The 12815-nt window shown below is 41.1% G+C and overlaps 1 protein-coding gene across 5 annotated transcripts in view; it reads right to left on the minus strand.

Annotated features, from left to right (window-relative positions):
* The window catches only part of slc4a11 (solute carrier family 4 member 11), a 184408-nt gene that overhangs the window by 144393 nt on the left and 27200 nt on the right, over positions 1-12815 (minus strand). Inside the window, exon 1 of one of the 5 annotated variants that reach the window (XM_033643530.2) lies at positions 5185-5352. The exons of 3 other annotated variants lie outside the window; for them this stretch is intronic. In XM_033643530.2, coding sequence (XP_033499421.1) covers positions 5185-5221 — 37 coding nt within the window. In that variant the 5' untranslated portion in view covers positions 5222-5352. Of the gene's footprint in view, positions 1-5184; positions 5353-12815 lie in introns of those variants that run through there. One more of the 5 variants, XM_033643532.2, reaches the window with a different exon arrangement.

Consider the following 12815-nt stretch of genomic DNA (forward strand, 5'->3'; position numbering starts at 1 on the left):
CTGACGTCAGATTAAAGAGATGAACCCAAACGTTGCCTCAACCGGTCTCAAGTTGCTGATCAAACTGGAAATCCACTGGCTACATTTGATCTCACACAGAGGCTTCTTGACATCAGATGACAGCCAATCAGTTCAGAGGTTGAGGACGTGATGGACAGAAAATTAATCAGCAACCACTCTGATAATTAACTGATCATATTTCAAGCAAAAATCTTAGACTGTATAAAGTAGTAGACGCAGCTTCCATGACGTCTCCCACTGGTTTGCGGACTCAAGTTTTGAAGCCTTAAGTTCTGCATTTTGGTCGTCACCATCTTGTTTTTTTGGAGCCAGAAGTGACCATATTTGGGTGAGTGGGCGGAGCTGTGGAGGAGTGGGGGGCGGATCTGACTCACTGATGGCCTTTATAAAAATGTAAAAAGGTGAGTTCTATAAAAGTTGCCATGAACATTGAAATGATCTGCAGACACCAAACAGGCTGTGAACATGTTGATTTCTACATGTGAACATGGAGGTCTGTGGGGACGGACTCACTGTAGGGGCCTCAAGTGGACATTAGAGGAACTGCAGCTTTTGGTACTTTCGTGTTGGTTTCATTTTTCAGCGCTTTTCTTTTCCATTTTTCTCGAATGTGAGGATTTCCTGTTTTTTTTCTTGTTTTTGTCTTCAGTGACATTAAACCGAATATTTTTTCTTTGGTTTGAGACAAAATGATAAATTTCAAGAAGTCACTTTGAGCTTTACACAAATTGCAACAGGCATTTTTCACCTGGCGTTTTATTGACTGAAAAACAAATCAACTTATTGAGAAAATCAGCGGCTGATTCGTCAATAATGACGATAACTGTTAGTTAAAGTCATAAATTTGCATTTGAAAAACCAAAAATACTTTTTTCAGTGACATTATTAAAGCTAAATAGTTGCTACAGAGTCACTTGCAGTTGGAATGCTGAATATTCTTGCTGGAGGATATGTTTAAAGAAATGATGACAGGTGAAAGACCTGAAACAAGAACTCTTTTGTTTGTTGTTAACCCTTTGACCTCCGTCACAGAAACTGTCTGTCAGTGCATACGTTGGTATTTCTGCCTGTTGTGATGTCATTTCTCTGAACATGTTCATATGTGTCACAATAATTGATCATAATAAATAATAAAAGTATTGAAATAATGTCATAAATTTGAAAAAATACAAATATCTGATGTTTCTTTTTATTGAATTTGAAAAAATAAACATACAAATATTTTGATCCAAAACATTTTTACACGTAGAAACATGATCACAATACTTCTTTACACTCCGTAAGTTTGAACGATTGAAATTTTTTAGTTTTTGAGATAAAATCATTTTTATGAGCAAAGTGAAAAGTCATTTTAATAGTTTGATCTGCAGTAGAAAGTAGGGCCGTAACGGTACATGTATTTGTGTCGAAGCGTTCGGTACGCGACTTTCGGTTCGGCACGACCCTGTACCGAATTACTGGGCGCAGGATATTATTTTATTTTATTTTGTTTTATTTTAATTCCACCCGCAAACCTTAAGTCCTCTGTTTGGGAACACTTTGGTTTCAGGGTAAAATACGAAGATGGAAATAAACAAGTTGACAAGACAAAAGCAGTGTGCCGACACTGCAGAACAGCGGTCAGGTATGTACTTGGAAACACGTCTAACATGCTAACGCATCTAAAGCGACACCACCCGAGTTTGAACGTTAACCGGCACAACTAGAAAGAGCAATCTGGTGCAAACTACGATATCGTCGTTGTTTAAAAAGAAAGAGCGTTTCCCTGACCATCGCGCTAAAGAAATAACCAACGCCATTGGAGTTGAGTAAAATTGTTTAAGCTGCACTTCAGATATAAGCATGTTTTGTTTACTGCACTTTAACAAAGTGGGAAAGCTAAGTAAGTTCCTAGTAAAACTGAATCTGAGCAGGCTTTAAAGCTGACCAGCTGCACTATACTTATTTTAATTGAGTAAAACTGCTAAAGCAGAAATTTATATTTTTCATTAAAAAATGTGTTAAAAAAAACAGCAGGATTTCATTTTGCACTTTTATATTTCTATTTTCATTCAAACAATGTGAAAAAGCAGGATTTTATATATATTTGTTTCATTCAACAATTGTGTAAAAAGAGTTAACTGCTGTGGTGGTATGTTTTAATAAGGTTACCAATAAGCAAAAGATATTTAATAGTTGTCTATTTTTTTCATTACTGTACCAAAAAAAAAAACGAACCGTGACTTGTGTACCGAGGTATGTACCGAACCGTGATTTTTGTGTACCGTTACACCCCTAGTAGAAATATTTCCTCAGCGTCTATATTGATATTTTTTGGCATTTTATATCTCTAAAATCTGTAAAACCTGAAAGCTTAAGGGAATAACCCAAAATAATTGATAAAAATATTTAAATTAGTTACATAAATTTAAAAAAAAAATACAACATACATTCCTATCGACCTGCCTCTCTACTCCTCTGGCACCACTGCACGTTTTGACCGCATAACGGGATGATGTCATTGCATGCTGACAACGTGATGGCGCAAAAGCTGGAAGTCTCAGCTTTCTGTTGCAAAAAAAATGAATTCTCTAGCTCTTCTAGTTTTTATTTTAGATTGATTTTAATTAAACAGGATCATGAAAATAACGAGCCCCGCCGTCCACAGGAGATCCGCTTTCAGAGGGTTAACTACAATTTACTCAGAATACCCAATATGGACGACAGAATTTGAAGCAATATGAGCAACACTCCACTGACACTAGAACACTATAGAGCAAATAGTGTTGCAGCGATTTCCAGGTTTGAAGGTAGACTGTGACGTTAAAGTTGATGGTTATCATATCGTGTCCATTTGCTATGATACTGACGAATCTCACTTTTTTTAGTATTTTTAAAAGCTGAGACTTTTTAACACATTTTTCAATTTTAAAAAATGGTTTAAATTTTCAGTTCTATTAATAAAATATTTGTTCAACCAACAATTACCTTTCTGTTTTCATTCTTTAAGTCTCAGTCTGACTCATAAGATAAATTCTGTAACACCATGATAATGTGATATTTTCTGAGATGGTTATCATCACCGTTGCAACCTTAATAGCAGATTATCGCCCATTGCTATTTTGAAAACGACCTTTTCATAACTGAAGAACAAAAGCAAACAGGAAGTAGCCTCGATGACGTCGCCGTCACAACTGAAATGTTCTGTACAGACGTTCTCACACTGACCTGCTTCAGGCTGTGTTTGCTCCATTTTGACAGCGAGCAAACAAAAATCAGACGGTGAATCAATGTGCACGCTGTCAGTGTGAAATCAGACCCTGACTGCAATATCATTACGCTGTGAAGCTCTTTGGTCATTTACAGCTCCATAAAGTGAATCCCATCTCTCCTGACCTCCTCCCACAGCGCCAGCTGCTCCTTCACCTGTCGGCAGGTTGCCACTGATAATGACACCATGTGGGAGATTACCTGCAATATGCTGCAATAAGGGATCGCCACCACGCTCAGAAATGACAATAAGAACATGTTTTTTGGTGTGTGTGTGTGTGTGTGTGTGTGTGTGTGTGTGAGCGGCCTCAGCTGAACATTCTGATGGACAGCACGTTCCTGTCGCTGAGAGAAGCTGCGCACAAGAGCTCGCTCTGCTTTGATTTGAAAATCCAGATGGCGGTACAGTGAGTTTGGAAAGCGAGAAATCGAATCCTCTGGCAAAGTAATTGTTGAGTCACTGGTGAGGATCAATAACTCCATCAAATTCCTGCAGATATATTTTGGTCACTTTGTTCTGGCGGGCAGCAGATCGTTAATATGCTGATTTAGAGCCAAGGTTAAATGACGTGACATTAATTGTGATTCAGTGGATAAGAGATCGGACACGATGTTACTGGATCAGACATTTGGACTCAAACCTCAACCTTTCCTCTGAGCACTAACAAACCTTGTGAATTCCTTTGTGTTGGCTCAAACAAATTGTTCTGCTGCAAGGATCAAACCTGCGCTCTCCGCCTCTAATCAGCACTAAGCAAATGAATGCAAATTACTCTTCAGAGGACGAGCCACAGCAGTGTCCATCACGCCCCGACACACACTCTGAGATGTAGTTAGTGTGCACAGTGCATGACGCTCACACACACACACACACACACACTCTTGCACATCTCACGAGAGCACGACTGTACTCTGACAAATGCATACACACAGGGACGGATCCTCACACATTATCCCATACGCTGCAAACAAAAACACACTCGTGCACACACACATAATATTCCCGCACTCGCATTATTATCCCACATAATGCCCCCATCTCACACACACACACACACACACACACACACACACACACACACACACACAGACGCAGTATCCCACTCCCACAAAATGAAAGTGAGGAGGCAACCGCATCACACCTCCAAATGGGCTCTGGTCTCTCAGAGGACTTTCAGTGAAGGGAGAACTCGCTGCTCTCCTGTGGCTGTCACCAACACTAATCTGTCTGTCTGTCTCCATCTCACACACACAAACACACACGCTACACACAGATCCATGTGCACATTCACACACATGGTTTCTCGTGCTGTGTCCATCCCTCTCCGTCTAGCAAGCGCACTCGCACGAGCCCGTCAGCGCAACACATGAGAAAGTGCATTATGAGCTCTGCATTCCAGCTGTCTCTGCTCGACAGGTATACTGCCTGCCGTCCTCCGGAGGGGTCTGCAACACACTCATTTCTAAAGCCTCAGTTCCTCAACTGAAGAAATACGATGCAGGAACCTCTCGTGTCGCATACCAGACATAAACAAGGAGAAGAAGAAGGAAAAAAAAAACGGCGTACTCGTGCAAAAATGCAAAAAAACATCTGCATTTCAGAGAGCACAACAGGGCTCGTTCAACCCCGCCTCCACTGGAAATAAAATAAAAACAGGATTTCTGTCACACAAGCACAACGCTGCTGCATTCCTAAGTACACAGAAAGAGCAAACACAGAAAACACCAAGTATGTACAGTAGAACACATGCCAGCCAAACATCTGCCGTCCCTCACAGTGGAAGTGGAGGTGGGCTGCACATGTTTTGCACAGGGGGTTCTCAGGTTTCACTAGGTAGGGAACCCCAAGGTTCTCCCAGTGGACGCTGTGTCGTGCACAGCTGAGGAGAAGCTCTGAGAGCTGTGATCACTTACCCGAAGGCACAAAATGTAGAACTTTGTTGGTCTCCATGGCTGAGCAAGTGGTGGCGAATGCACACTTCCTCTCTCCAACCGCCTCCCCCCCCAAGTCAACCCATCATGGTTGTGTTATCCTGTGCTGATGAGTGTGAGATCACCTCTGCTCCCTTGCTCTGCTCTGTTTCTGACTGCCTCTCAGACACATGCAGTGACTCAGCCCCACTCTGCCTGCCTACTCACTGTCTCGCCGCTGGGTCCTAGTGCCTTCTCTTTTCTGCCTCGTCTTCTCCATCCCAGCTCACCAGTCAGCAGCCTATGGCGGGCCAGCACGCAGAGAGGCGAACCTTGCGTCAAGACACACCTCCTCAGCACGCGTCTCTCAACACAGCAAACCCAACATGCAACATGTCATCTTGTTGCCAGCCGTACCATCTCACCTCAACGCCACGGCTTTGTCCAACAGACTGTTTGACCATGAATGTCAGCTTATCTCTCTCCATCATCTCAGGTGTCTGTGCTCATGCACTCACAGTGACAGGGTTCACACAGTCGTGGAAAACCTGGAGAAGTCCTAGAATTTCACAACCTCATTTTCCAGTTCTGGAAAACTCATTGAGTTAGTCAAATCACTAAAGTTTGGGAAAACTTGTAAAATGTTTTTGTTTGTAATGAAATTAGTTGTGACAGTAATCTTCTTTTTCTGTAAATTAAGACCGCGACGCACCGAAACCACATCAGAGAACTAGCGGTGATGAAGGCCTCCTGTTGAGTCGCCTCACGTTCTAATGTCTCGGCCAGAAAGATGCACCTGAACACACCACAAAGACGACAGTCAACCAGCACGTACCTTCTGCTCCTGCAGACGGTGGTTGTCTGTATCCATCATTGAAAAAGGGAAACAGGAAGAGCGTCTTGATGCTAGTTAGCCAGTTAGCACATTAACAACACAATCAGAGCATATTTACCGTGCGCCAGTGAACAATAACACAAACCATCAGGAAACGTTTCTGCTGAAGAGAAAAATAATCTGACCTTATGGATCAAAGGGGTCACACACAGCTTCATGGACAAAATTTAAAAACTCCTCCAAGACTTCTCAAGAAAAAATATATTTATATATAAAAAATATTTTTCTTGCCCTATTTTCCTGGTGTTCTTCAAACATATCAGATTCAAACAACATGTTTTCAGCTAGCTGGTCAACATGAAGACAGACACAGAATACTGGGAGAAAATGAGGAAACATATGTGATGGTAAACAAAACGTTGTCACATATTGACGCGTAATAAGTTACATTACGTCATCAGCTACAGAAAATACGTTTATGTCACAGGAGTTATTCATGAAAGATTACTGTAAAATTGTCATTGCACACAACTAAACCTCCATGGCTCTTCCAAAACTTTCAGTGATTTTAACTAATTCATGACTGTTCCAGGTTTTCCATGACCGTGGGACCGTGTTTTGATCTCACTCCCTCTGGACTTTAGCTCTTTGTTTACGTTCCTCACTTCAGTTTCTCTTCACGTGTGCTGAGCTGAACGGACAAACACACTGATTTAATTCACCGATGGGCTCTGTCGTCACTGACACCGATTCAACATGCTGAACTGGCCAAAAAAAAAGTCGACCACCACTGCTTGCTGTAGGTTGATCAGTGACAGAGCAGAATGAATCAAGATGGCGAGTGTTAGCGTCAGAGGAAACATGGGAGAGACTCAGCCGTACAGTCGTACAGTCTCAGTCAGACCCAGACTCAGATGATGAGTTTGTTGTTCCCTAAAGTCAGCGACTAGGGGACGTATCAGAGGGTTTCTTCACCTGAATTCACTGCGTCCCCTATAGGTACACCTCTGCTGCTGTTTGTTGTTGTTGTTGTTTGTACATCAGTCACGATACAGTGAAGTACGGGAACGTCGCTGTGATGAATGTCTGAGTTGATGCTAGACAAAGACAGGGACTAACTGTAACGGTACAGTAATGTTAACTACGTTATTCTTCTTCTTCTTCTGCGTTCATCGGTCTGCAGATTGTGGTGTTTTTCAGGTGGTTTAACAGGTTCATTTTGTTGCTTTGCAGCACAGACACAAGTTTATGATTTGTTCTCTCCTAAATCTGAAATACCTCCAAACATCAGGTGACAATGGATGATTTTTGTTTTGCCGTCTGGGGCCATGACAGATCTTCAGAAGTGAAGGCTGGCTGTTTAGGAAGTGTTTTATTTGATGTGCAGAGGAGTTTTCATTTTGAACCTTAATATTGCAGTCGCTCGTGTTTATTTCATTGTGGGAAGACAAAATCGTGATTGTTAATATTTGATTATTTTGCAGCCCTATGATGTATTTTGGTATGCAGTGGAAGGAAGCTCAGGCGTCCATTTTAAATCCAAAAACTTGACCCTCATACAAGTCTGCTGTGGAAACCTTCATTGTACTAGTGCTACCTCTGCTCTCTGTAGACGAGGGTTCAGGTTTCTTTGCCGATGTCGTGTCAAAGTCTGTCCCCGGTCGATATGTGTTTCCTGTATTAGACAGCGATCAGCTTTCGCATTAGTGACGTATCTTATCTAACTGCCCAGTGTACATTTGAATCTTGGCTTTTAGGGAAGTGAAGAGACATCGCCCCCTTCAGCAGAGGAGTGTGAAAACACTCCTCCGCAGCTACTCCAGCACAGATACAAGTCAGTAAAGATGAGGTCGGACATTTGAGGGGATATAAAGAAAGGAAAATGGTTTTTCAGGGGATTTTTAAAATATGAAGCTTTGTGGAGGACTAGTTGTTGGAACATGTACGTGCATCATCAACCTTTGTTACAGGTCATAACCCTTCACTGTCAACTATAAAGTGGCATAACAACCATCTTTTATAGCTTTGCCTCGATGTGAGAAGAAGAACACGATGACCTGACAGCCAGAGGAGGAAGGCAAAGTACACCAAAGTAATTCAAGGGCAAACCAGGACTAGTGTTCACTCTGACACATGTACATGTGTCTAACTGGCACCAGACGGTGTAAATCATGGCAAAGAGCGCAGACACATCCATCATGCATCATGCTCACTAAAGTGACAGGGACTGGGATCAGATCTGTGCTGACACCTCCGCATTCAGAAGCCAAAATCTCCATCCTTGCGTGATGACAGGTACCCACAACTCTGGCCAAGAAAACATGCTGAGAGCTGAGAGCATGTGACTCAGGGTCTCAGGTCCTGGTTTAACTGTCAACGTCCAATCAGATAATTAACCCTTTGAACTCTTTGAACTGAAACGACCCACCAGAACAGACATTGGTATTTTCGCAAATTGTGACGTCATCTCATGGAGTATCTTCAAATACTTCATCTCCCTAAACTCTGTACAACCTGAGCTAAAAGACTGAGTCGAAAGCCATAATAATTAGTAAAAAGTACTCAAATTGTGTCATTAAAAAAATAGAAAAATTGGACATTTTTTCAGATTTTACAAAATTAAAACTGAAACCATTTTGATCCAAAAGATTTTCAAATGTAGAAGCATTAACAAAATATTTCTTTACACTCCATAAGTTATTTGAACTCTGTACATTATTAAGCTTTTGAGAAACGATCATTTTTATGAGCAGAGTGAAAAAGTGTCGTGATAGATTCATCATTCTTTTTTGCGTGGTTTTGCATCGCATGTAACGTAGCGCAGTGTCGTCATTACGAGTGTACAATGTGATGACACAGAAGACAGAAGCCTCAGTTTTCTGCTGCACAAAGAATAAAATGCTGTTATGGTTCTTATTTTTGATTTTCTGTGTGAGTAATTTTAAGGTGCATGCTCACCTACAGCTAACCTCAGTAACTTTGAGGACATACTTTGAGGTCGTCGGGCAGCAGAGGTCTTCTGTCTGACCCAGAGGCTGAAAACTAAAGGGGACAAAATGTCTGCTGTCAGGGCCGCGAGGCTCTGAAACAATCTGCCCCAGAAAATCAGGACGGTCGAGTCAGAGTTTTATCGGAGAGCAAGAGAGCAAGTTTTTAGTTCATTTAAAGTGTCTTTTATTTCCTCAGACACTAAAGTGTTTTTATCAGGTCTTTTAAAAGTTGCTGTTTTCACGTCTCATCTGTTTTGATTATTGACACGTGAAAAACTTTGTGACTCTGTTTTGAAAAGCATGTTATAAATAAAGATGATTATTATTATTATTATTATTATTATTATTATTATTTTATTGCCTAAACCTTCCACAGTAACTTTCTTTCATCAGGTATCTGTACGTTGAGGATGTAACATCCTTCGTGGGACACAAATTCAGCTCTTTTTAATTCACCACTTTTTTCACTTATTCAGTATTTAATTAAATGACTGAAAATCAGTGCAACCAATATTAAACACAATGTAGTGACGCTGTCTTTAGAAAAGGAAATTATAATTACTCCTGATTTTTTTCCTGATGTGTACATATACATTTTATCTTCTTTCTCTCTTTATTTTTTTTATATCAGATTATCATTCACTGATGTGTTAGTATTTCTGCTCAGAGTGCTTCTTGTTCTCATTTATCTTTCGTTGTATTTTTCTGAATGACATTAGTTTAGTTCTTTTTTGTTCTTGTTTTCCTCGTTAAGTTGAGCGGAGGTCCATTTGTGGCTTCTTTCTGTTAATTTCATGCAGATTTATGTGTGTGCAAATAAAAAGACAATAAAATAAGCGGATACACTTGTTTTGCCAATGTTTCCCACGTAAGTTGCAACAGATGATCGAATAATGACACAGTTTAAGGAAATAGTTTGAAACTTTATGATTAACTCAGCTGATTAATGTCTGAAGACAAACTTTGCCTCTGACAGAGTCAGCCTGGAGTCAGCTCTCTGTGTCATGTCATAATGAGCAGTTTGGTTGGATTTATAAATCTCACAGACACAGGCCGCTGGATCAAAAAGTTAATTTCCCGCCCTGATGTAAATGCTCTGTGAAAGGTCAGTCGTTTGCATAAGCCAGCATATATAACATCACGGTGTGTGGTATGGCCGGTGGGGCTGCTTTGCATAAAAACTGTTACACACTGTGAGGGCAAATGCGTCACTCGGTGAATCAGGGCGCGTTCTCCCCGAGGATAATTCAAGTGTTCTCACCCACCGCCAACCTGCAGCCCAGGTGTCATGATGGGTGCACTCTCGTTAAACAGCAACCGGCACAGCAACATTACAACTCGTGTCTCGGTAAATGTCAATAAAAGCGAGTGAGCTGAGAAAGAACACGGCGTGTGTCACCTACAGGTGCGTGAAGTGATGCGGTGAAGCCTTGAGGTTGGATTTACACTTGTTTCCATCTTTATTTACTGCAGTCAGAATAATCTCAGTAATATGTTGGCTCCTGGGGGCCCCGGAGGTGTTTGAGTCCGGTGTCAAATTAAAGCTCAATAAAGTGGAAATGAAGTAAAAAATACTGTCAATGTACAAAACATGAACTCCAAACTGTACGCTGAAAACAACATCATGAATGAAAAATAATGTTTAAAGAATTGAAGCAGCTGCACACAGGTTATGTAACATCTCTGCTTTACTGTGAAGGAAACAAGTTTTAAAAGTCAAATCTTTTGCTCTTTTACATTTCCTTTAAATCTCCCTCTTGGATCTCTGCTCCTCTCAGTTCTTACTGTCAGCGTCCAACCTGTTTTGTTGTTAAGGACGAGCTCCATGGCGTCTTATCAGGTGACCGTCAGAGGTCAAGTGTCACGTCAAACCGGCCCTACCAGCTCTCTAAGAGCCATTCTTCAGTGTTTGGCATGTAGCTGCTTGCTTAAACACAAAAATGAAGGAAACAAACATTTGTGATAAGGATCCCTTCAGGCCTGAACACACCGACCAACCTCAGAGAACCAGCAGCAAGGAAAGACGACTGCTGCTTCGCCTCACGTCGCCATGTCTTGGCCAAAAAGTTGCACATGAAACCACCGCAGAGACTACTGTACAGCTGACGGCCGACCAGCTCTGAACATTGAGTTATATGAGTTTTAACACATTCAAATAAAAAGTTTTTTTGATGTTCGTCTGAATATTTTCTGGAACAAAGCCGCTGCAGATGAACAGAACTGGGAGAACTGGGTGAACTGGGAGGTATGAGCTGGAAAACACGATGGGACCGTATCATGAAGCCTCACATGGTCCAAATTCTCAGCAGCATTCTCACAACTTGGATTAATTTTATGAAATCTTTTGACAGGTGGCCCCTCACAGAGTAAAGGAGTATAAATAACCTACATGGTGATCGAGGAATGGACACAAATCTGACTCTGTGACAGCTTCAGAGGACGAGAATCATTGATTGTTTTTCCATCATGCTGGTAAATCTGAATGAATTACTCTGTGGTGCTCATGGTGTCAGTAAAATTAACTCAACGACTGAATTGTGGAGAATCTAACAGAGCTAACGACATGTAGCATCTACATACTGAAAAAAGGTTAAACATTTACACATGTATGTGCGATGTAAGTAGCTAACGAACATTAGCTCAAGTTGGTAGCAAACCAGGTTTTATACGTCCAAAGGACTTCTACAGATATTCCTGTTTGGCAGCCAGACCAGGCCTCTAATAGAGACAGGCCTGTATTGCCTTAATGTGTAGCCACACCGGGCTGGTAAGAGACTGGGTGTTTAACTGAAGTTTTACGGTATGTGTAGATTTCTGCATTTTAATATATTGTTTCTTATTGGTCAACAAGAATTCCAATATTTCATTTAACTTATGTTTCTGCCATGTTGATGTTCTGTATGTCAGCGAGGATTTATCAACAAAGACATTTAAGTATTAGTTTGAATTAGGGATGTCCCGATCTGATATTCGGATCGGTATCGGCTGCCGATATTAGCAAAAACGTGCATCGGATCGGACTGCATGGAAAAATGCCGATCCAAGAACTCCGATCCAGTTTTCCACGGAGTCCGGCCAGCCCAGCGCTCCGCGATTCAAGCAGTCCATTCCAGTGATCCGCTCCAGCACTTACTATCAATCCACCAGGCCAGCATGCAGACGGCAGACACACACGGAGGGTAGGAAGAGTAGCGGTCAACTTCGTTAACTGACTATTTGTTTTCTGCTCTGGTTTTTTGAGAGTGATATTTTTATTTGGTTTACACTCTTACTGTTTAAGTAAAGAGCACTGATGGCATTGTTTTGGGCACAATTAGTGAAACTGGAGCCATGGATGGACTATTGCTTGTTTAAACAGTTGTACAATATTGTGTGTGGTTTTTTTGTCCCCTCTGTTGGTCCCAGGAAACAGCAGCACCAGGCTGGCGCTGACACTATAAATATAACTGAAAAGGAAAGTCCGCATTGTTTGTTAAATGTCAACAATGTCTTGTGGTGTTAATCTTTTTTTTATTTATTAGGGGGCCAAAGCACAAGTGTGTGGAGTCTTGCTGCTATTTTAATTTCATTGTTAGACATTTTAAAGATTTCTTGTGTTGACTTATTTTCTATTTATTAAGGGGCCAAAGCAGCCAAAGCAAACCAGCTATATTTTTTATTTAATGTTAATGTTCAAGTTTAAAGTTTGTTTATTTAACCCTGTTAACAATAGACGGGTCAGTTTCTCATACCAATTGTTGTGGATCATTCTAACTAGCCCGATTAAGTAGTTGTTCTTGTTAGAGTAATATTGCTTGATCAGACCTTTT

This window comes from Epinephelus lanceolatus, chromosome 15 (assembly GCF_041903045.1).
Source record: "Epinephelus lanceolatus isolate andai-2023 chromosome 15, ASM4190304v1, whole genome shotgun sequence".
Lineage (NCBI taxonomy): Eukaryota > Metazoa > Chordata > Actinopteri > Perciformes > Serranidae > Epinephelus > Epinephelus lanceolatus.